The sequence below is a fragment of the Fusarium tjaetaba genome, assembly GCF_013396195.1.
Source record: "Fusarium tjaetaba strain NRRL 66243 chromosome Unknown NRRL66243_c0000119, whole genome shotgun sequence".
In the NCBI taxonomy this organism is placed as follows: domain Eukaryota; kingdom Fungi; phylum Ascomycota; class Sordariomycetes; order Hypocreales; family Nectriaceae; genus Fusarium; species Fusarium tjaetaba.
Genome location: NW_023501315.1, coordinates 112,453 through 136,053, shown reverse-complemented (window position 1 = coordinate 136,053; position 23,601 = coordinate 112,453). Strand labels below are relative to the sequence as shown.

Below are 23,601 nucleotides of genomic sequence, written 5' to 3'. Positions count from 1 at the left end.
TTCGGTTCTTGTGTTGGATGTTTGTGCTGAGTGAAGTGGGTGAGTAAGCTTGGTGGGAGGGAAGGCTGCAAGTAAGTTATTCATAACAAGATTCACAATGAGGCTTGATTAAAGTGATTTACTGGCCAATAACCTCGAGTCATCAAAAGAAAGACCTCTTTTTGTTGTAGATATGCCAGTCTTTGGCTGTATAAGTAACAAATGATATCATGACCCAAACCATAACATACTGGAAAAAGCCAGAATTATGCATACACTCATGAAACGCTCGATAAATCCATTATGCCTATTTTGATCCACCCCTTTTTGAATACAAGTTGATTTATAGCTTAGAAGCAGGGCTGGGAGGTCCAGCCTGAGTGATTTCATTGTAAAGAAGACTGCGCAGTAGTTAGTACTCTGGACCCAGACAGACAAGGGTTTAGATGAACTTACGTTGTGAGGAAGTCGGCATAATCCTCGCCAGTGACCTGGCTAGAGAAGTATTGAGCAGCAAGGTGGTACTTGTTACCCTTGGGGGCAGACGCAGCGAGCTGGTCAGCAACCTCCTTGAGAAGCTTCAAAGCATACGACTTATCAACACGCTTGCCCTCAGCAGTGTTAACACCATGTTTGACCCATTGCCAAAGCTGGCTTCGAGAGACCTCGGCGGTGGCAGCATCCTCCATGAGGTAGTTGATAGGGACACAACCCACTCCACGGATCCATGCCTCCATATAACCGAGACCAATGTTGAGGTTCTTCTTGATTCCCTCTTCCGTGATGGTACCGGGGACGTTCATGTTGAGTAGATCGTTCTGACCAATGGTAACGTCCTCTCTTCTCACAAACAGCTGGTTGGGAGTTGGCATGTGCTTGTCAAAGATCTCGGTCGCGATGCTTGCAAGAGCAGGGTGGGCAACCCAAGTGCCGTCGTGTCCAGCACGGACTTCACGGAGCTTGTCGGCGCGAACACCCTCCATAGCCTTATCGTTGGCAGCAGTATCATTCTTGATGGGGATCTGTGCAGCCATACCACCCATGGCGTGAACGCCACGCTTATGGCATGTCTGGATCAGAAGTTTAACATATGATTCCATGAAGGGAACAGTCATGGTGACCGCCGAACGGTCTGGCAGGACAAAGTTGGGGTTGTTGCGGAACTTCTTGATGACGCTGAAGATGTAGTCCCATCGACCGCAGTTGAGACCAGAGCTATGGTCACGAAGCTCATAAATGATCTCGTCCATCTCGAAAGCGGCGAGAATGGTCTCAATCAGAACAGTACCTCGGATGGTGCCTCTGGGCATACCGATGTAGTCTTGAGCGAGGTTGAAGGCGTCGTTCCAAAGGCGAGCCTCAAGATGGCTCTCCATCTTTGGGAGGTAGAAGTAAGGACCGAAACCCTGGCGTTGCGTCTCAAAGGCATTGTGGAAGAAGTAAAGACCAAAGTCGAAGAGGGAGCCAGAGATAGGCTCGCCATCAACTGTGACATGCTTCTCCTCCAGGTGCCAGCCACGAGGACGGACAATGAGAGTAGGAAGCTTGCGGTCGGTGCGAAGCTTGTATTCCTTCTGTCCCTGCTTGAAGTCGACCTGACGACGATTGGCGTCATAAAGGTTGACCTGTCCATTAATCATATTATCCCAAGTTGGGGCACTGGAGTCTGTTACAGGGTTAGCCGACTGCATCATCTCTCGATCATACATCCATTAAAGCCATAGACGGTCGTTGACAGCCCATAGAGGAAATGATTCAAGATACAGTAAGAATAGTGACTCACCCTCAAAGTCAGCCATGTAGGTGTAGACGTTGGCGTTCAATGCGTTGACAACCATCTTCCGGTCTGTGGGGCCGGTGATCTCAACACGACGGTCCACCAGACCCGGGGCAGGAGGGGCACCCTTCCATGTAGGGTTCTCGCGAATGTGCTTAGTCTCAGGAAGAAAGTCAGGGAGAACTCCTCGATCAAGCTCGGCCTGGCGAGCCTTGCGGCGCTCAAGGAGATTCTTGCGTCGCTCATTGAAAGAACGGTGCAGCAGCGCAAGAAAGGCGAGGGCCTCGGGTGTGAGGATCTTGCGGTGGATGTCGTCAACCTTGCCAGAAACGGAGACACCCTGAAGGACAGAATCGACGGAGGCCATTGTGATTGCAAATGAAGAGCAATTCTTGTTTTGGCTGATGGAGGATGAGGTAAGATGAAGAGATGAGATGAGAAAGGTCAATGAGTATTATGTACTGTTGCCAGCACTTTCACGTGTCGAAGACGTCTCCGGTGATGAGGTGCCAGTGACGGTGCTTGTAAGTAGCTCTGATACTTTGCGCAAGTTTGACGAGACAAGTGTAGGGTTCAGGAAAACGCTCGGTCTCGATCAAGGTGAGAGTAAATTATTGGGAAAGCTAGTATTGAAGAGCAAAAGGATTGGGACAAGGCAGATAATTATATAGATGTTAACACTGAAGCAGCTGGTGCTCCGCATATCAAATTCCTGAAGGCGTAACGTGCCTCGGACGAGGGCCGAGGGGCGCCTCCGCGTCAGTGACGGCACCGGACCTGGGGAAGATGAAGATATCCCTGCAAATGAATGTCGAATGCAACACCGCACTGTACTTTACCTCAGTACTACGTGCGCCGAGACCAGCCCGTACATTGAAGTCCGACGATTCTTTTCTCATATTCAATAAAATCAGGTATCTCCCTGCCTTAGTTAAGTTGGCTTTCGTTGCTCCCGTTCCCTTATAGCAAGACGCTACAAACACTGATCGTTTGTTACGCGAGCAACTGATTTCACAAGCTTGCCGCGACAGTATTCTGTAAGCTTGTCAATACTGGGACTTCAATCACCGTGCCTTTCCAATCGATGACCGCACAACGGCCATCGTCCGTGTTGAGCTCGGTAGCCATCGGCCTGGCTCGGGTGGATGGAGTGAAGATTCACAGGTTAAAGGCAGCATGAAAGCAGGCAAGATCTGACGCTAAAAGGTCAAGGTGAAGAGCGCATGTGGAGACGGAAAAGATGGTAGGTAACTGCCGTGACGGTCCGGGGAACTCAGCCGAAAGGGTACTTGAACAGCTGAAATCTGTACTTCCGAGTGGACAAACTCCCACCAAATTTGTTAGGGACCGTGGGCGGCAACTTGTATGCCTTTAGCCAGGCCCTTGTACACATGAGATATCGGGGGCGTACCTACCTTACTTCCATCGCGACTTCCCATTCCACGAGGAGGGTACTCCGTACTCCATCTCAGGATTACCTTACTGGACCTACCTACCTCATTCAATAGCTTTGTCAACCACCCACCTTGTTTACCTGATTGCTCGGTCTTCGACCGAGAACCTACCTTATATTCGCTTGCCATCGTTCTAAGCAGTAAGCCTCTCGATGCACATCAAGCCATTCTTAATTGAACCTCGGTTGCAGTGACTGCAACACTCTTGAAACTATTGACTTATTGATCAACTGCACTTACAAGGGTACTGTATTCAATGACACCGTACTTCGGTCTTGACCTCCGAGAGGACTTATCGGTTTTCAGCACCAGCCCACCAGCAAGGAATAAAATTCCATAACTTGTTACCTTTTAATTTTAGTAAGCTTGAGAAGTGTATATAATGTGGTCTCGGTGAAGAAGCATGCATATCTTGCTATCGAAATCACGGATCCGATCCACCGACCGAGCAGCCGAGGCAGGTGAAGGGATCCATCCATATCTCGGAAAAGCTACCGAACCTCTCCACATATGTTGATCAATTCGGACTTGACCTCCGACAACCAAACTCGTCGATATGGTAGCTACCTGGTTACTTTCGCTCACGGGTTGCTCAATGGTGCTATGTGACAGTTTGAGAGTACTCTATACTCACCGTATCACTTGTTTGAGCAAGGTGAGCTCTTTGAAAAAGAAGACCTGTCAAGCGTTTCGAAGTAAGGTAGGCTTGTTTGCTGCTGCTCTCGACAGCCAGATTGACAAATAGAATAATGAGACATAGCAGCGTTCTTTTCAGCTGAATACTGAATCCAATCGAGCCATGTGTGCTGATTAATTAGTCTGGCATCAACATTTTACATCATGTCGATATATCCAGAAATTCAAGACTATAGACGGCTTAGCTTGAAATGGTGAGTAACAGTGAATCAACACTCGTTTGATTTGTGGTGGAGAGTTATGTATTCTCATGGATAATATATGAGTTGATTGATGAGCATCTATAGATATTTTGGTCTTCATACTATTTGAATTACTATGGCTGGTCCAGATAAGTAATGTTATATTTTGCCAGACTGGCTATACCTACTGTAACGACAACGCATCAGTACCCAGAGTGAGAGATGAGTTATGACTATTACATATCCCTGGACCGACTATCAGTCATTCATAAACCATAGAAGACCTTGTCTCGGTAAGGGGTCCCCGAGTTTCGGCTGCTGGTCTTCCAAGATAGTGATGAGACAAAAGACTTGCTCGAAGCTATGGAGCAGTACAAGACGCAACTCAAAGGCAAGGTCGAAGCAGATACATAACTATGCATTCATCCATCTCAAACTACTGGAGCTCTTATGATCAATATCTGGTTATATTCCACAGACCCGTTCTATTCGACAGAAGGGTTGCAGAAAATGCCAATCACAGTAGTCAATGAGTGCAAGAAAGAAGCAGCCTTGACAGCTTTTGTAACTTGAGCTCCATTGATTAAATCAGTATTCTAAGCCTACAGTTCATGATGATTGCACAAAGACAAAGTTTGGGGCATGGACTAGGCAAGACCACCGTGAGTTCAGCTTCGCTAGGTTCTCTCTGCTGAAATCAGCTCCAAGACATAAAAACGTGCTTCATACATTTAACCAACACGTGGGGTCCCCTTCTGGATGCAAGCCGTGTTTTAGCTTGCTTTTCTCGTTTTGTTATTGAGTGGCCATGTTTTCAAGAAAAAAGTCGCGATTTAGTATGATAAAGGGATTATCTAGTTAAGGGACGACTCAGTGGCTATCCCTAGCCTACAACTATTCCCTCCTGTACTCCGCATATTCGCCCGTCCATGTTTAAGAAAAGAAGAAATCATGCCTTTCACCTCGACCCAAAAGCAGAACAAAACGGAAAGCAATGGCTCATACATCCAACTCCATACAACCAATGCCATGCACATAACTCTTCGTATAACCCCGTGATCCAACCCGCAAGGCTGTGTCAATAGCCAGCTTGCATCATATTTCGACAAGTACATGTCGAAGGAGCCAGCGTGGAGCTGATTGAAACGCCGATATCACGAGTTGAGTGTCTTGATCATCATTTTTCGCTTGTTCCTGTCGGCTACCACCAAAGCTCTTGCGTCGAAGATCATGTTCATTGTGTCGACTACTCTGTGGAAGCTGCTGGCTGCTCCTCGCTCCTGCGTGAACCGAATGATGCTGAGTGGCTGTTTCTTACCATGCTCGATCACTGTGACGACCTCGGCGGCAAAGGATACTTCTTTCAGATTCAAAACTAAGGTCTCTGTCAGTTCTGGTGCCGCAATCATGTCAAGCATACCACTCACAGTTCTTAGCTGCAATCCGTGCAAAGACAATGTTCCTTTGTTTGTCCACTTGAATGTCTCGGATGCCATACTTGCGCCACTCTCGCAGGAGGATGGTAACCTCCTGACGTGCTCGTCTCCTCGAAATCGTCATGCAAATGTGGTCTGTTGCTGGTTTGACTCTGAACAGGCGTGCGAGCCAATTTTGTTTAACCTCGATGTTGCGCACCGGGCCAGAGCCTGACTCGTGCCATTTGGACTGAGATGCCTTGGCGGAAACATGTGTCTTACCCATGGTGTTGATCTCCAGTGACGGTCGCTCTTCTTTCTGCTCAGGTCCTATTTCCAATATTAGATCACCACACAAGGCTCTGCTTACGGGATGGCGAAAATAACTCACTGGCAATTGACATAACAGAGTCTCTTTGTTTGTTGCTCTTCCAGAAAGAAAAGTGGAAAGTCTTCTTCTTAGTCGGAGCCTCTGTTGACGTTGAATCGCTTCGCTTCCCATCACTAGAAGTCAAGTACGAAGTGCAATCTTGCCACTCAACAGACTCCCGACTGGGTTCTGACTCAACTTTCGAAGATCGTTTGAACCAAGACAACTTTTTCTTCCTTGCCGCCTGGGCATCTTGGGAAGGGGGCTCCAGCGAGAGTGTTGTGGCCGTGGTGCCACCATCCACACTGCGCTGCGACGCCGAGTCCAACTCTCGAAGTTGTGCAGCAGGGGCCGAGTTTCGTTGTTCATGTTCAGGGATCTTCTTCCGTACGTTGAGTGGCTCGGGAATCTTCACGGGGCTCTCGTCACCTGGAGAATGGACCACACGAATGCTGTTTTCGACTTGGCTTAAGTATTCGATGCCACGGATTCTATCAATCCCTTTCTTTGTTGGCGTATGCGGAGGCGCTGACACGATACGAGCCTTGTCGCTGGCCGCTGCTCCAGCTTCGTTAATGGATGGCAGCGCAGCACTTCTTTTGTGCTTTTGAGTATAAGTCGGAGCTGAGACAACCCGGCGCTCAGTGTGTCTCGTAAGCAGAACTGGCTGGGCCACCTCGACCTGCTCTGAGCTCAACTCTTCAGAATAAGATTCCCGAGTTACCGGCCTGGAACCAGTGGGTGTTGGTGCCAACGAATGACCATTGTAGCTTGGCGTCGGAGTCGGCAGAGGTGGAAGAGGCCGGTTGCTGTAGGATTTATTCGAAAACTCGAGAACATCTGGGGCCGAATCCTCAGGCGCGTCGATGGTGAAGGAAAACGGTGTAGATTCGTACTGGGTGCGGTCTGGTTCAGTCAGCGAGCCAGCGATGGAGTCCTCTTCTATCAATGAACTTTTAAACGCTTCGTCACAGTCCTTGGCAATATTGCTGCTAAAATGGCGCAGTTCCTCCTTGAAGATTTCGGAGGCGTATCGGGATCCAAGCGCGATTCGCAACGCTTGCCCCGAGGAGCGTTTTTGAGCGTCTTGTCCATCCGCCACTTTTGGAAGCATGCCACTAGGTAGGCTTGGGAGTTCTGGAGTGTGAGATCGAATCATTTCGATCTGATATGTAGAGCCTTGCTCGGTAACATAAGGAGGCATTGAACCACTCCTATTGCGATTGGAGGATGATGTCGATCGCTTCCGGACATGTGTGAAGTCAACTCCACGTCTGTGTCGCAAACTTCGCGCATGAGGTGTACCTTGCCGACTGCTGTGCATCGAAGAGAGCGACCCTCGAGACGATTGAAGACGCCCTGTGGTAGAATTGCGGGTTGAGGCCCCGCGTCCGCGACGTGCACCTGAGCCGCTTCGAAGCCTTTTGGGCTGTCCAGTATAGGAACCATTCTCTGCGCAAGAGTAACGGTTGACACTGACTAACGACTGTCCTCTGTGGGAATCACGAGAGCGTATCGCACGTTCTGTCTGGAACGGTTCCTGGTTCATTGCTAACTCCGGTTCAGTGGCATTCGAAATCACAGTGAACCGTGATATGGAACGTCCGTGACCGTTGCCGCCCGGCTGTGTAAATTCACATGTCGATACGCGTTTCTTCCATGTGCCGGGCTTCATGTGGTGATAGTCACTTGTGGAGTGGGCGAGCTCAGGCTTAAAGTCTTCCAGTTGCTGCTCGCGGTAGTGGTGTAACAACCAATAAAAAGCCTTTTGATCATTGGGTCTGCATTGTCAACGGTTGCAACTCAAAAGCCAGAAGAGGAGCCAAATACTTACTCGTCACATGTAAGCTTGAGCTTTAAGTCATTTTCACTAAACATGTGCCACATAGATCGCAATTGTCGAACTAATTGCGGATCAACATCCTTTGTAGGTACTGGGGTATACTGGAAGCCTTTGCGTATATCAGGCGGCTGGCTGTTGATGTCACAAAGGTTATCCAGATATGCATACTTCCGAATCAGAGGATGGCGCCATATGTCCTTGAGGGTGATGCGTCTATCGGGGTTGACCTGTAACATTCGCCTGATCAGGTCCTCAGCTTCTGGGCTGAGGAAACTTGGCATCTCGTACTGTCCCTTCTTCGTTCGAGCCATCATCACACGAAGATCAGGGTCATCGAATGGAAGAGTGGCTGAAAGCATTGCGAATAGGATAACACCCATGCTCCAAATATCTGCTCTATCACCCCTGTATTGTCTGTTCTTGAGGAGCTCTGGTGCCGCATAGTGAGGACTGCCACAAGCTGTAGCAAGTTGGTGTGTGTCAGTCTGATGGAGAGCAGCCATGCCAAAATCAGCAATTTTGATCTGGAGATCAGCACTGATTAAGATGTTCTCAGGCTTTAGGTCTCGATGGCAGATGTTGAAGGAATGGCAGTACGAGATGGCGCTGATGATCTGTCGGAAGAAGAAGATAGAAACTTCCTCGCTCAGGCGGCCCTTCATGTTGATAAAGGTGAACAAGTCACCTTGGTCGATATATTCGAGTATTAAGTAGCTAAATTGTCAGTATCCGCTTGCAAAATTCCCAGCGTAGAGCACTTACACCTCTGAGCGGTTCTCCCAGATATCGTATAATTTCATGATGTTCGGGTGCTCGATGAGCTTCAAGATTGCCACTTCTCGCTCAATAGCCATGGGAACACGCATCTCGCCATCGATCTGATCTGGGAGATTATTGTCCCACTTGCTAAGAGCTGCCAAACTACTATCTTGGACAAGATACGCCATCCGTCTGTTGACAATTTTGACGGCAGCCAGCTGATTTGTACCTGTGTGGCGACATAGTCTTACGCGCGCAGATGAGCCTTTGCCAAGGGTCCTGCCTAACTGCCACGGCCCTATATGTGTCTTGTAGTTCTTCTTGCTGCGGCCACTTCCTGAAGAATCGTAAGATGCCGCCGAATGTCGACGTTCATCGTCCATATCACTGGGAGGCTTTAAAGTAGCTTGCTCTTGAGGTGCTAAGACTGCAGGCTGCTGTTGAGTAGGAGCTCGGCCAGAAAAGTATGCAGTCGGATGCCCATGGTTTGTGCGTCCGGTGTTGTTGACAACCGACGAGTTAGGGCGGTCATAACGCGGCTTGTGGCGCTGACTTTCTTGAGTAGGATAATTCGAGTTGATTCGATTCGATGCTTCTGATAGTGGTGAGCGAACGGTTGCCACCATAGTATCGGCCATTGTAATCGCGCTGAGTGTGGTGAATCAGCACATAATATTGCAGCCACACAGTTTCACGTCTTGCCCAAATGCTGGAGAAATCGAAGAAAGGCTTGCTCGTGGATGTCAGAATAATTATGATGAACTTGGTCTACGTGACCTGAGTAAGTTGGTATTGACAAACAAAGCACAAGGTGTTGCGATAGTCGGAGAAGCAGGAGAGGAGTTGTAAAGTAGAGGGGGAGAAACGAAGGCGTTGAGTGAGCGGGAATGAGTGAAGTTGGCCAAGGACCATAGATCCAGGAGCCATAGGAAAAAGAAAGAAAGAAATGAACGACACAAGAGACAAGAAACAAAGTCAGTTCGGAGCGACGGGAGGGGAATTTTTGAGAATGGAATGCAATGTTTACACCGGCAGATATGTTTGGCAAGGCTGGTGTGGGCGATACCAAGGGAGAAAAGGCTGGAATATAATAATTGTAGCTGGCTGGCATTCGACTGGCATCTGCCACCTGCATACACCTGCCAATATGCCAGTATCGCACCACGCACGGTCAGGTATGATATGGTGGGGAATTCTGGTCAACAACAGCTGGCACAAGCTGAAATTGAGGTCCTTCTCTTGCATCCAGGCATCGCGATGCATTCCAGTTCTTCATGCAGTTCGAGTCCATGGCCAATGACAAGACCTTTCGAATACCACCACAGTCCTTCTTACGCAGGGAGAGGTTAAAAAGCACAATGAACAATCCAAGTCAAAATGTCGCATCACCATCAGCAGTCAGCTTGATATGATAGATTCCTCATTCAATAAGATGGCAGGCAGACATCGTTGTTTGAGGAGATCGAGAAGAGATCGAAAACAATGGTAACTATACCACATCGCAAAGGAATACTGGTCGTTCAGGGCACAGAGGGAAAGAACTTGTACTAGACTAGGTCCGCTCAATAGTCCATAGAGAAGAATGCCTGTCACTAAACTCCCGTTCTGTGCTCGAGACTTCTCGAGTCAGAGGTCAATGGCGACATCGGGGTCAAATTATCACTGAAGCTCGTGTTGGTGAGATGGAAAACATGTTCTGTGCCAACTTGGGTTCGGTTGTGTTGTCTTTGATCCGTAGGGGAACACAAGGCAGTATTCCGCCTTCACAAGCATGACCAAGCTGGTGGTACTTTTGAGATGAAGTGATGAAGTCACCCTGGCAGTAACTGGAATCCAAAGGGATGAAGTTGTCTGACCCTCCTTTCAAGGGGTTTCTTGGCAGAGGGTGACTAAGCTTCGAAAGACCTGAGGTAGTCTAGATAGTACGCGGCATTAGGTAGACTAGAAGTGATGGATGTATGTATAAAATGCTCTAATAGCCTGCTAAAACCAATTTGGGTTGTTTAACGACCGGTCAACTCATCTTCTGGCTAAGGAGACACTGGTTCGAACTCAGTTCACTATTGGAGATGTCCTCCAGTTTTAACTGGCACTCGACAACAAGTAAAGGGGACCTCTTCAGCTTAGGTACTCCGTACATGGAACCAATTTGCGAGCTTTAGAGTAACATTTGTACCCACAATGGAAGTTTTGCATCCCCAATCGGATAAAGAACAAAATAATTACTCTGAAATAGCTTAACGAGACTCTCTTTTGTAGGCCGACGGTTTAATAAGTCACGGAGCTTTCTGCAGCTGAGGTGTTTGTCCCCGTAGGCCGATTTGGTTCTTTCCACAATCTTACCCCACCACTTTAAATCGGCGCCACAGTTACATACGCGCACTGACGCGATTCAACGCGTGCTGCATCCACTACCTAACACATCAGCATCACCTTCTTTGTCGTGCGTGCCTTTGCCATTCTGAGAACCTATCACCCAAGAAGTCAACGCCATTCTCTTGATTCCTAAATTACCTCTTAGGCCAATATAGGTGGCGTGTCTCCCCCGATAGACGAGATGGCCCCGGCATCATCACGTCGCCGCCGCCGATCTGATACAGACAATACCGACGACGACCACGACGAAGCCCATCACGGACACCGCTCATATGCTGATGATATTGGCTCTTCTAAGCGCCCTAGGCTTGATCAAGATGGTGATCACGACGTAAACCCCGAGCAACCCCATCACGGGAAAGTGAACGGTGCACCGAACGGAAATAATATGGATGATGGCTTTCAACCAGGCGCCATCGTTAGAGTGAGCGTACAAAACTTCGTCACATACGAAAAGGCAGAATTTCTGCCTGGGCCTCACCTCAACATGGTGGTTGGCCCTAATGGAACTGGAAAGAGCTCTTTGGTCTGCGCTATCTGTCTGGGCCTAGGCTACAGCCCGAAACACCTTGGTCGTGCCGGCTCAGTGAAGGAGTTTGTCAAACACGGAAAAGATACAGCCACAATTGAAATCGAACTGCAGAGGCGACCGCATCATCGCAAGAACTACGTAATCAAGGTTCAAATTCGCCGAGAACAGAACAATCAGAAATGGTGGTTCAATGGTAAAGAAACCAGCCACAAGGAAGTGCAACGGTTGATACGCAAGTTGAAGATTCAGGTGGACAACCTGTGCCAATTCCTTCCGCAGGACAGGGTTGTCGAGTTCGCTGCCTGCACACCCGTGGACCTTCTTCGGGAAACTCTTCGCGCAGCCGCCCCTGAAGAAATGCTAATCTGGCAGAAGCAACTTCAAGAATTAGACAAAGATAAGAAAGAATTAGAACAGGCTACACATGTCGATGCAGAGACTCTAAGAAACTTAGAGAACCGACAACAAGGTCTCCAAACAGACGTGGATAGGATCCGGGAACGGGAGCAAGTCATAGAGCAGGTGAAAAATCTCAAGTCAGCCTTGGTTTTTGCCAGGTACTCGGAGGCTCGTACAAGACACAAAGATGCCAAAGAGCGGAAGAAGCTCGCGGAGAGGTCTCTAAGGCGCCTAGAACACGACGCCGGCCCTTCCTTACAGGCCGTGAACGAAAAACAGCTATATGCCCAGCAAATTGACGAAGCGACGTTGGCAAGAAAAACATCATTGAAGAGCGCGGAAGACGCTGCGAAAAAACTGGCGCGAGATGCAAGCACCGCCTCGGACAAACTCAAAGAGTTCGAAAATAGTCTTGACGCGGAACGCAAAGGATTTGACGCCAAGCGAAAGGAATTGGCCCACTCCAAGTCAAGAATAACCGCTCTCCAAGCTGATATGAGAAACCAGCCAGAAGAGTTTAATCCTTCCGACTTTAATCAAAAAATTGTTGGAAACCTACCCTCGCAGTTGTTGATATTCGCTAACTACTTGTCTCCAGCGAGGAGAAGAACACAACCTTAGAGAATTAGAAGGAGAGATACGCGAAGTGTCTAGCCAACGCGAGGAAGTAAAGAACAAGGGCAAAACTATGAACAATGAGATCCGGCAAGTGGAGAGTAACATCAAGTCATTGGAAACCCAGCAAGGTCAACAGCTCAACTTCATGCGAAAGAACTTCCCGGAGCTAGCAACAGCGTGGGCATGGATCCAAGAGCATCAAGGAGACTTTGAAAAGGAGGTTTTCGGCCCACCCATGATCAGTTGTTCCATCAAGGACGAACGATATTCGGATCAGGTGCAGTCGCTTCTTCAAGGAGACGACTTTACATGCTTTACAGCACAAACAAAGAATGATTACAAGAAGCTGTCAGACGAGCTCTACCGTGTACAAAGCTTGTCTGTTGTTATTCGATCTTGTGCTCAGCCTCTCAATGCCTTCTCAAGACCTGTCAGTATAGATGAGGCACGCGACCTGGGCCTTGACGGTTTTGCCATCGACTTTCTTGAAGGACCCGAACCTGTTCTAGCAATGCTCTGTGCTGAAAAGAGAATTCATCAATCGGGAGTCTCCCTCCGGGATCACAACGATGCTCAATACGATCGTCTGGTGAGAAGCGGCAGAGTTAACTCCTGGGCAGCCGGTAACCAGTCTTTTATCGTCCGGAGGCGCAAAGAATATGGACCCCAGGCCATGACCGCCGTCACCAAGAACATTCCACCCGGGAGATTCTGGACCTCACAGCCCATCGACGCCCAAGAGAAGCAAGAAATGAACAAGCGATTGGCTGAGTTGAATGGTGAAAGAGACATTCTGAAACAGCAATACCATGAGTTGCATGAGAAAATCCAAACCATCGAGGACGGACGGACCAGCATTCATGATAACATTGTAAGTAAAGACTGCGGACTGATTCCATCCGCATTGATGCTAATGGGGTCCAGAAACGACTCAAGTCAGAAAAGAATGCCCTGCAAAAAGAATACCAAAAATGGCAGTCTCTGCCTGAGAAGATCGGTGAGAACCACAGAATGATGCTATGTCGCAAATTTTACTGATACGTTTGACTAGAATCCGAGGAGCGCTCCAAGAGAGCTCATGAACAAGCCATGCAGGATGCACGCAAACGAATGGTCGACATTCGTTACGATTGGGACGAAGCTGTGCTTCGTCGGGCTGAGATTGTTCTTCGCCACAAGGAAGCCATTGAAGACATACGAAGAGCACATCAGGCACTCCTCGAGGCCGAGATCCGCAGTATTGAAGCCTATTCTGATGTCGAAGGTCTCAAAGGACGAAATTCACATATCATGCAGCGTCTTGACGCTGAAAAGGAGATATTGCAACAGGCCACCGATGACGCCAGTCGGGCGCGTGACGAGGGCAACCGACTCTCCGACGAGGTCCAGCAAGTCCTTGAACATGAGCCAGAGAAGCGCGAGCTATTTTCACAACTCTGCGAAAATAAGTCTTCGCAAAATATCCAAGAGGAAATTGGAGGAGAAGAGGCGAAGCTTGAAGTGATACATGTCTCCAATCCTAATATAATACGGGAGTTCGAAAAACGCGCTGACGAAATCGATCGTTTAACACGAAAGATAGCTGGTTCCAACGATCAGCTGCAAGGGTTCAGCCAACAAATCGACGAATTGAAATCCAGATGGGAACCACGACTTGACGAACTAGTTTCAAAGATCAACGACGCTTTTGCATACAACTTTGAGCAAATCAGTTGTGCCGGTGAGGTTCGTGTTCACAAGCCAGAGGACTTTGACGCCTGGGCTTTAGACATCATGGTCCGTTTTCGGTACGTCTTGCTCTTCCTTTCCTGAATTATCTTTGCCTGGTTCTAACCTGTGACTCCCAGTGAAAATGAAACTCTTCAGCAGCTAACAGCACATCGCCAATCCGGTGGCGAGCGAGCTGTCTCCACCATCTTCTTCCTTATGGCTCTTCAATCTCTAGCCCAGTCACCATTCCGTGTTGTGGATGAGATCAACCAGGGTATGGACCCTCGCAACGAGCGTATGGTACACGAACGAATGGTCGAGATCGCATGCCGCGAGCACTCAAGTCAATACTTTCTCATTACTCCGAAACTCTTGACAGGTCTGCGATATGACCCCAAGATGCGCGTGCTTTGTATTGCGAGTGGCGAGCACATGCCTCGTGAGGGGCGTAAACTTGATTTTAGACGATGCTTGAATATTCAGAAGGGTCTTACGGCCGCTTCTACTTGAGGCGTGAGCTCAGGCGCTTCTTTCTCATACTTGAACGACAGGAAGCAGTGGGACAAAGCCGTTTTGCATCGTTCTGTACAGCATGGGTAGGAGAATAGGCGAAAAGGATTGGGAGTCCACAGGGACATATGATGGTTCTATAGCATTAATAGACACTAGACGGAGGTATGGTGTTTTGGGTTTTCCGACCGCCGTGTCCTGTCTCTATTCTTGATTTGAAACGACTTGATCGGATAAGTATATACGTCCAAGCTTACACTCAACAAGCATGGGTATAGAAGAGTGAGTTAGGTGAATACTTCAAATTTAAAAATAGACAATACTTCATTTATTCATTTACGCTTCTTCCAACCGTACGTTGCCTCGTGCTATAAAATAGGATCTTCCTATAAAAGGCAAAGACACCATCCATGCCTGTCTTCTTTCCCTTACTACCACAGAACCAATGAATAGAAAAAAGTCTCTTATTTTACATGCGGTGTTCTTCAAACATGTAGAAGAACAACTAGAACAAAAGTCCGCCAACCCAACTCGTCGATAAGAGAAGTGGAAAAGGGGAGGAACAGATCATCAACCACTCCTCGAAAGGCATTAGATTTTAGGGAATCAACCAAGCTGAAAAGTGCAAAATGAAACAGAGAGAAATCCCGAATATAAAAACAAAAAAGGTTGTCTGTTAACTGAGACAACGAACTCCATTTCCACCTTGGCAAAGATCAGGAAGTACAGACACTGACCGTTGGCCCGGATAAATCAAAACGAAGACGGTGGGTATATTCGAGTCATGAAAGCGTATCGGCAGCCAGGAAGTGCTTCGAATTAGGGATGTCGGGGCTTTTCGCCATCACTGTGGTGTTCCTCAGTATCGAGTCTTTTGCGCCAATCCGCAAGGCTCTCGCTAAGGCCAACGCCTGCAGCGGTATCGTTGTCCTTCTTGACAGCCGAGGTAGTGTCGAAATCAAAGTTGGTGCTCAGTCGATAGTTCTTGTTTGTTGCTTCCCATTGGCTTCGAAGGGTCTCGAGTTCATTGGCAAGGCTGTCCAAGGCAGCACTGTTTCTAGCCTCCAGACCACCATTCCCACCGGTGGTACCTCCGTAAATACTTTCACCTTCGGAACTTTCTTGCCTCGAATGCCCCAGTCCTAACCCATTGGCACTTGCAGCCATCTCGGAGTTCAAGCTTGGCACTTGACGGCTGCGTCGGCGGTAGTTATCGACAGAGTGCTCGACTTGGTCTAGTAGAAGGGCGACCTTCTGTTCAGCATCGCTAGCGCGTTGCTCCAGCAGCGCATTCTCTGATTGTAGTTGTTCGAGATCCTTACGATGGTTGCTCAACTTCTGTGTAGCCGCTTCGCTGTTCTTTAAAGCCGCTTCGCGGTGATGATTGGTCTCCTGGAGTTCTGTTTGAAGACCGAGGAGTCGCTTCTCCATTTGAGCAGAAGACTCTTGAAGCTCTGTCTCGAGACTTCGAATACGCGCCTCGAGTTCGGCTTTCTCGTTCTCCCAACGAGGCGAGGTAGAGGCTGTGCTACTTTGAACACGGTCTTCCAACTCCTCAATCTCTGTCTTCAGACGGCCATTCTCTGTCTTATATCGGGATAATTGATCCTTGAGCTGCTTGAGCATCTTTTCAGTGCCTTTAACATAGTGCACAGCCGACTGATAATCGCTTTCAAGTTGCGAAAGCTTCTCACGCCAAGCAGCCTCGGATTCCTGAATTTGAATTGCAAATGCTTGCTTAGTCTCCTCGTGAGCGGCTGATGAGGTGGCGAGCTGAGATTCAAGATCTCTGACACGGTTCAAATCAGGCGAGTTCGTTCGTGGGTTGGGAAGATTCCGAGCACGAATAGAAGCCGTTGGGCTTATGCCACGTTCACTGAGGATGTCTTTCAGCGCATTGTGCTGAACCGTCATCGCGTTTGTTTCAAGTTGTTGAGCGGCCAATTGATTCTTAAGATCCGTGTTGGCTGCCTGTAAGCTTTGTGTATCACGCAGCGCAGATTGAAGTTGCCTTCGAATGGTGACTCCCTCCCGGCTTGACTGTTCTTGGTATTGCTCAAGACCAGCAATACGTTCTTCTGCGCCACGTAACTTGTGAACAACAGCCTCGAGCTCCTGTTGAGATTTCTTGACCAATTCGTTCGAGGTGGTGAGCTGATTTTGCAACGCAGCAATGCGCTCGGCATCTGCCTTGCTTGATCCAGAAACATCTCGAGCAGAAATTTTATCAAGGCCAGCGAGAACAGCTTGACGGTTCGTTCTAGCCTCAGCCGCGTGTTTTTCTGAAAGCTCTTCCGCATCACGTAGACGCTGGGTGGTTGCTACTAGCTCCGCAGTACGAGCTTCATGCTCAAACTTAAGCTTATTGAGTTGCGCTTCGATCTTCTCTCTCTGGGATCGTTCTTCCGCGAGCTTCGATTCCAGAAGGCCTGTCGAGTCTTCTGATGCTAAAATTGCAGCTCGAAGGGAATCAAAGGTTTCACTGTGGTCCTTTGAGCTTCCAATGGCTTCTTCGTACTTCTGTTGCACATCATTCTTCTCGATGCGGAGAAGTTCAACAGCAGCGGCAACTTCAGCGTGCGCAACTGAATGCTCTCGTGCTTCGTGCTGGGCAAGATGCAGTTCAGCCTTGAGGCGTTCAACCTCTGTCGAGGTTTGTTGTTTATAACTTTCTAATTCTGCCATGCGCTTTTGGGCTGCATTCGAGGTGTCATCTGCCAGCTGTCGTGCCTTCTTCTCGGAATCAAGTTCGCTTTTCACAGAATCGAGTCGTGACTGAAGATCTTTCTGGATGTGCAGTGCAGTTGCAAGCTTCCTGCTCAACTCACTAGACCTTCCTTCAAAATCGTCTCTTGGACCATCAAGCTGCGGTGTGCTTGCTGAACTTGCTCCTAGATGGGCAGCCAGCTTGGCTTTAGAATAAACAGCTTCTTGAATGGCAGCATCACGCTGCTTTTCAGCCTCGGCAATTTGCTTCGCTGCAATTACGGCTTGTTTGTCTACTGCGGTCTGAACATTTGCTAATTCAGATCGCATCGCCAGTAAAGCCTCGATAAGCGGCCGGTCTTCGTCGTCAAAAGTTTCGGTGGCCTTGTTATCGAGCAGAGGGCTGTATGAAGTATTGGGCACGTAGCCGGCCTTGCGCGCGAGCTCCAATTCTGAGGCATACCATGCGTTCCTGTTTCGAGCCGAGTCCAGTTCCTTAAGAAGAACAACTGTTTGCGAGTTTCTACCAGAAGACCGCCTAGAAAGGGGATTGCTTGGTTGTCTCATGGGGACTGGCGGCGATGCTGGGCGGGGTGTCATTGCCGGCTTAAGAGCAACATCTGGAGGGGCATCACCTGCTCCTTGAGGGCGGGTTTGTTGAGCTGCCTTCGCCTTGGATGGGTCTCCATTCACTTGATCTTGCCTTGAGCCAGCGCGCGCATTTTGCTGGACTGGCGTTCGTCGACCGTTCGATATGGGGCTTTCTGTTTCATTGATCACCTCTCGTGTAATAGGCGACCCGGAGTGCATTGTCCTTGGAGAGCCCGAGGCTCCACTGCGTTCGGCAGACTGTCCTCTGACTCGTGCAACTGCAGACACATCAACCGTAGGCCTAGCAGGCATCGGCCCCTGAGGGGGAGGGCCAGACGGAGGCATGGCTGAAGCTCTGGGAAGTTTTGTGCCGGCGGTTGCAGCCTGGGGGGTTTCTGCGTCGCCGTTGTTGGGCGGTGATCGTTGCCCATTAGCTGGAACAGAAGCACCTCCTGCGATCAACTTCCTTGAATCCGTTGGCCCGTTCGATCCATCTCGTGCAGGATGTGGCCGGCTGCCTTCGCTCGCACTTGGTCTACGTGAACCTTGAGCTCGTTGCTGAGCCGGCTGCTGCGCATCGCTCGGATATCGGATCTTTGAGGTATCCAAAACATAGAGAAGGCCCAAATCGCTGACAGATGTAGTTGCTGAACTTGGCTCTCCGCCAAGGACCACAATCGATTTGCCAACGGTTGTCATACTATGTCCAGAACGGGGAGATGGGGAAGGGCCCATGTTCTGAAATGTGTACCACCGTCTCGATGATATCCTGAAAGCTGCGAGGTCGCCAAGATCTGTCCCTTCTTCTGTTCGTCCTCCGAAGACGTACATCACATCGTCTACAAGAGCAGCAGCGTGCCCCTCGCGTGGCGCTGGGATATAGCCAATGCAGTCAAATTGAGACCACTTGTTGAGAGCTGGATCGTAACACCAAACATCGTTGAACCATTGGAAGCCGTTCGTACCGCCAAAGCTACCAGCGTGTCAGTTTCATTCGATACAGCTCGGCATAGATACTTACAGATACATCTTGTCGTTAAATGTGATCATAGTGTGATTGGTACGGGCCGCGGGCATCTTGGGGCTTGTCTCGCCCTGGACCAAGATTTCCCAGCGATTATTTGGCATCTGAAGCTGGTTGAGATCGAATGCCGAAAGATCATTCATAAACAACCCCTCAACTTGGCCGCCGAAGACGTAGATTTTAGAGCCCAAGATGTTGAGTGAGTGGCCATAGCGACCTGAAGGTCGCGGCCCAGCTGGTAGAGCGCGGGACCATTGTCTTGTCGCTGGGTTAAGGTTAGAGAATACAAACATCTACAAATGGGCAAGCTTACAGGTGTTTAGAAGATAGAGTGTCTCGTCAAGCACGTCAGCCTCGTCAATCTTAGTGTCGCCTCCGTATACGATGAATGCATTGCCGACAAGCAGACTCGAATGTCCAACTCTTGGGCCAGGTCCTTCAGCCGTGGTTGCCAACGGATAGCACGCCATGTTACCCCCAGCCTCGATCATCCAGAGATCGCCCTTGACTGTTGACCCGTTGATCAGACCACCCATGAGGTACACGTCTCCTTCTTTAGACGACACGGAGTTCACTGCAGCGCCATATCGAGGGAAGGGAGACGGGTGCGTCGAAGTATATGTCAATCGGCGTTGTGACCAGGGATATAGAGATGCATTGGGACCGTTGATGGGGGTGCCATTTCGTACCTAAGGAGAGCTCATTGATTAGGATATCCTGACAGCACTGGATGCAAGAACGGGTAGAAAACTCACTGATGTATCGCTTGTTTGTTGGATTGGTTGGTCAGCACTCCCACCACGGCGTCCATGTCCATGGCCATGGCCATGGCTATGATCGGGACTACCGTTACTGCCTTCATTGTCGATTGAGTTCAAGCTCCCAGTTGGAGTTGCGCGATGTTGTAGAGAGTTCTTCTCAGCAGTACGGGCGCTGACACTTTGGATCGACCCTTGAGAACCAGATCCTGCGTCGCGACTTGCAGGCTGCGACCTCTCTGGATGCTTTTTTGATTTGAATAGGAAGGCCATGGTTTATCACAAGGAGCCGCCGAGCGGCTAAAAATCGATTCGAAAGCAGTATGGAATAATTCGCGAGAGCAATGCGATAGAAGGTCGCGCAGATAGTGCGTTGTCGTGATGTAGTCGTCGCGTGGGTCAGGGATCGTTAGGAGACGAAGCAAATATCCCGACAAGTGAGTTCCAGCCACAAGGATAGTAGCAAGAATCAATATTCGAATTTCGACGTGGCTGGGCCAGCATTGGTAGGCTTGTCGATAGAACTGCGGATTGTTCTTTGGGAATTCCAGGGACGTGGTCAGCCTCCCGAATTCCGGTCTTCGAGAGAGGGGGCTGGCTGGCCCCAAGGCAGCCGATGCGCTGGTGCACGTTGCAGAGGAGCAAATGCTTTCAAGATCGATCTTCGACGGCGCAGGTAACAGTCGTTTGAAGCAGATTCAGAAATTCAGACGCAAAGAAGGGAAACCGTGACGATGCGCAAATAAAGAGCCCCTGTTAGGTTGGCGTAGGAAAAGATGTGAGATGGAAAGAAAGTGGTGATGGTCAGGTACGAAATGAGTAAGGTAGCCAACAAAAGCCTGCGACAGCTGTAGCGGAACGGAAACTGGCAGCGCAAAAGACGGATGGGGCTTGACTTAGTTGGTCCTTGTCAACCTCCTATGGTGACCTCGACGACCTTTCGCCTCCTGTTGCTAGCTGGCTGTCTTTTAAAAGGCCAGCCCTTTCACTTCTATACCCTGGTGGTCCCAACCAATTATCATAGATTCCACTGCGCCCCTGGACGGTTGGAGACCAGCGTCAGTTAGGACCCGACGATATTTAGGGGTTCCACGCAAACCAGTGAATGTACAGTGCCATTGAGCACAGTCTTGGAGTGTCTATAGTAAAGAAAATGTTTTTTTTATAACTCGACTCGGGCCACTTGGCTTAAGAGAGTCTGTCATGTGCCTTGCAGGTGCCAACTGACAAAACTTCGACATTTATAGTGTCTCGAGTCCAATTCTACAGTACTATCATTCATGTGTTTGTTGCACATCCTGCCGAAGGCTACCTACAGGTAACACAACATCGTCATTGCTGATCGAAGCTCCTGTTCCACGTCACAGGGGAAACAAATTGCTGCCCACCGCGCCAGGGCTATTATCTAAATACCTTGCCTTATAATTGGTGACAAGACGGTATCGCGACTTGTGCATTCAACTTTTAGCCAGGGGCTCTTTGTTCCTTGCATCTTGAAGGTGGAGACGCCCTGGGCACTGGGACAGGAAGCTGAAGACATTCGTCCAATCAGCTAGACTTTTGTGCCACTTTCGTACATTGTGCCTGGCATTGAGGTGCACTTGGCCTATTCAAGATCTGAGCATTGCACATGCAGTATGATACGGATTTCAAGTTACGCATATTTTGAAGCCAGAGAATGGCGTTGGTTTAAAACTGTACGGCTAAACACACAAGTTACATAACTGTTTTAGTTCTTGATACTAACCGTAGAGGAGAAAAGTTTACGAAACGGCCTGGCACATGAAGAACCCATAGGTACCTACTTGAACTTCTCCAAGTTGATGACTTTTTTTAATATGTTTTGATCACGTAGACCATAAGCTATGTAATACTTCCCTTATTTATGGTTGGCTTCTAATTAGTAGGCTCTTGAGTGGTAACAAAATGTAAGCTAACCTTAAGGTACCTTAGTCGGTATGCCGCTAACTTTAGAACTCCTCGCTCACTCCATGCTGTACCTATTGAACATCACATCACTCACCTTCCACCAGAGAAATTGTCAGCTTCCAGGGTTAGCCTTCAGATGGAAGCAATACCAAGTACGTGCTCCGTACTCCCAAATTCGCCAATCAGGATTCAACCCCCTCCGACTGCACACCTAGCGACTAGGTAGTCTTAAAGCTTTGTTTCCTCGTCCCTGGAGAATTGGAATCACAAAGTCTGCCCGTCCACTAACGTAGGATACCTTATCCTTATTGGGTGGCCAGGATGTGGTTTCATGTTTCTCGGGCGCTAACATCGTCAAACCCAACGGCCTACGCACGCCAAGGTAAATTGCCTACCTTACTTCTCTACTTCCTAAGTACAGTAGGAGTAGCTAAGTTCTCTCCTCTGGCTTAGCCCCACCGAACTCCCTCTCGAATGAACGATGTAATTAAATAAATAAAGGGGTGGAAATCCGGCACCCCGTTAACACACTCCGTACTCCGTAGTAGCGGCTTGTTAAGGCGTTATTACACCTAGGTATGGAGCACTCACCAGGTAGGTACTAAGGTATGGGTTGTACAGTATCAATGAAGATGTTTCTCGCAACCCGGAATAATCCAGCGAAACGCAGACTCCGCAACATTTTATAACAGATACCTGGCAACTTCACTTCGTGGTGGTCAGGAAATCCTCACACGTCCCAGCCTCAAACCCAGTACTTTATAATAGACTCAAAAGGATACTTGAATCGATCATTCTGGCTTCCGCTGCAATCCCGCAAGGTTTTCAGCTTTCAGGAGGACTTACATCATCCCGATAGATCAGTTTGTTCACCCGATACGCGCGAGATCATTCCTTGTGACAGCAAACATTTGATGTTCTGGATACGGATCTTGGGTGCTAGTATTCAAAGAAACATACCCCTGCCCAGCTATTGGGAGTTCTCAAATTCCAATCAATATTTGGTCTGCGTTCAAAGATATCGATTATCCATTTTGGTGTTACTAATCGCAAGACCATGAGCCATTACAATTGAAATTAACACAACATATACACATAAGTGTCAGATGGATAAGCATACATCATGGCTTCGGCATTGCACAGTCGTGGCGGCGGTATTGGGTTTATGAGTGAGAGGAGAAGAAACCTCAGCGAGCTCAGGGGACTAACGAGCCACATGGTGATCACGTGCAACCATATTGTCCAGTACCTATTATGGCTTGCTACTTCAGCCCACCTCAGTAATGGGCTGGCCAGGTAAACTACCTAGGAAAACTTTGGCCCTCTATCTTAAGTGATAGAATGACTTGGGTTGGCTCAGTATATATGGTGTTCATTGAACGTTACACTATGAAGTACCCATTGGAGTTTAGGTGCGTTTGGCACCTTGCTTCGAGGTCGGAGGTTTTCTTACACCCTCTAGCCAGCCATCCAGAGTTTCAATTGGAGCCGGGCCCAGTAGACCCATCACCTTAGGTGAGGTCGGTTAGTCGGTAACAAGAACATCAGTTACCCTATGTCCATACCAAACCTTACATTGGTCAGCGTTCAAGCATTCGAATGTCCAACAACAGTGCTGTTACACGTAAACAGACCTTTTTAAAAGCTCTAGAGATATTCAAATCATACTAAATACGATTTATATTGACTTCACTGTATACGTGCTGCCTTTGTGTGGAGGTGAACAAGCCAGCACTAACGGAACCAGATGGTGTACCTACTAACTTAGGAATTATTAATTTCTGCTTTTATCCTGGTCAGCCGCCAACGAACTTTAGACCTCGTCATTGGCCTCTCCCAACCACAGTCGAAAGTCCTCCAACTGCTTTTTGGTATTCTACATCCAAGCGCAGTGATCAACCAATAGTGAAACAGGCTCAAATAGAAGGCTATCATCCGCAATGCCGGCTTGAGCTACACAGAGGGCCATGACA

At 48.7% G+C, this 23,601-nt stretch overlaps 4 protein-coding genes across 4 annotated transcripts; 1 reads left to right on the top strand and 3 right to left on the bottom strand.

The window, feature by feature from the left end:
• Positions 1–322: 322 nt before the first annotated feature.
• Positions 323–2,123, bottom strand: FTJAE_6120 (malate synthase glyoxysomal; the record flags this gene model as incomplete). Its single annotated transcript, XM_037352700.1, has 3 exons — positions 323–380; positions 436–1,645; positions 1,763–2,123. The coding sequence occupies 3 exons, from the start codon at positions 2,121–2,123 to the stop codon at positions 323–325; spliced, it is 1,629 nt and encodes a 542-aa protein (XP_037206798.1).
• Positions 2,124–5,242: 3,119 nt separating this feature from the next.
• Positions 5,243–9,113, bottom strand: FTJAE_6119 (CAMK CAMKL GIN4 kinase; the record flags this gene model as incomplete). Its single annotated transcript, XM_037352698.1, has 5 exons — positions 5,243–5,463; positions 5,516–5,833; positions 5,895–7,654; positions 7,708–8,430; positions 8,479–9,113. 5 exons carry the CDS (start codon positions 9,111–9,113, stop codon positions 5,243–5,245), a joined length of 3,657 nt encoding a protein of 1,218 aa, XP_037206797.1.
• Positions 9,114–11,032: 1,919 nt separating this feature from the next.
• On the top strand, positions 11,033–14,620 carry FTJAE_6118 (structural maintenance of chromosome (SMC); the record flags this gene model as incomplete). The annotated part of the gene is made up of 5 exons (XM_037352697.1): positions 11,033–12,328; positions 12,381–13,271; positions 13,325–13,397; positions 13,452–14,187; positions 14,248–14,620. 5 exons carry the CDS (start codon positions 11,033–11,035, stop codon positions 14,618–14,620), a joined length of 3,369 nt encoding a protein of 1,122 aa, XP_037206796.1.
• Positions 14,621–15,439: 819 nt separating this feature from the next.
• FTJAE_6117 (cell polarity tea1p) lies at positions 15,440–19,972 on the bottom strand (the record flags this gene model as incomplete). Its single annotated transcript, XM_037352696.1, has 4 exons — positions 15,440–18,890; positions 18,939–19,206; positions 19,255–19,630; positions 19,697–19,972. 4 exons carry the CDS (start codon positions 19,970–19,972, stop codon positions 15,440–15,442), a joined length of 4,371 nt encoding a protein of 1,456 aa, XP_037206795.1.
• Positions 19,973–23,601: the final 3,629 nt, after the last annotated feature.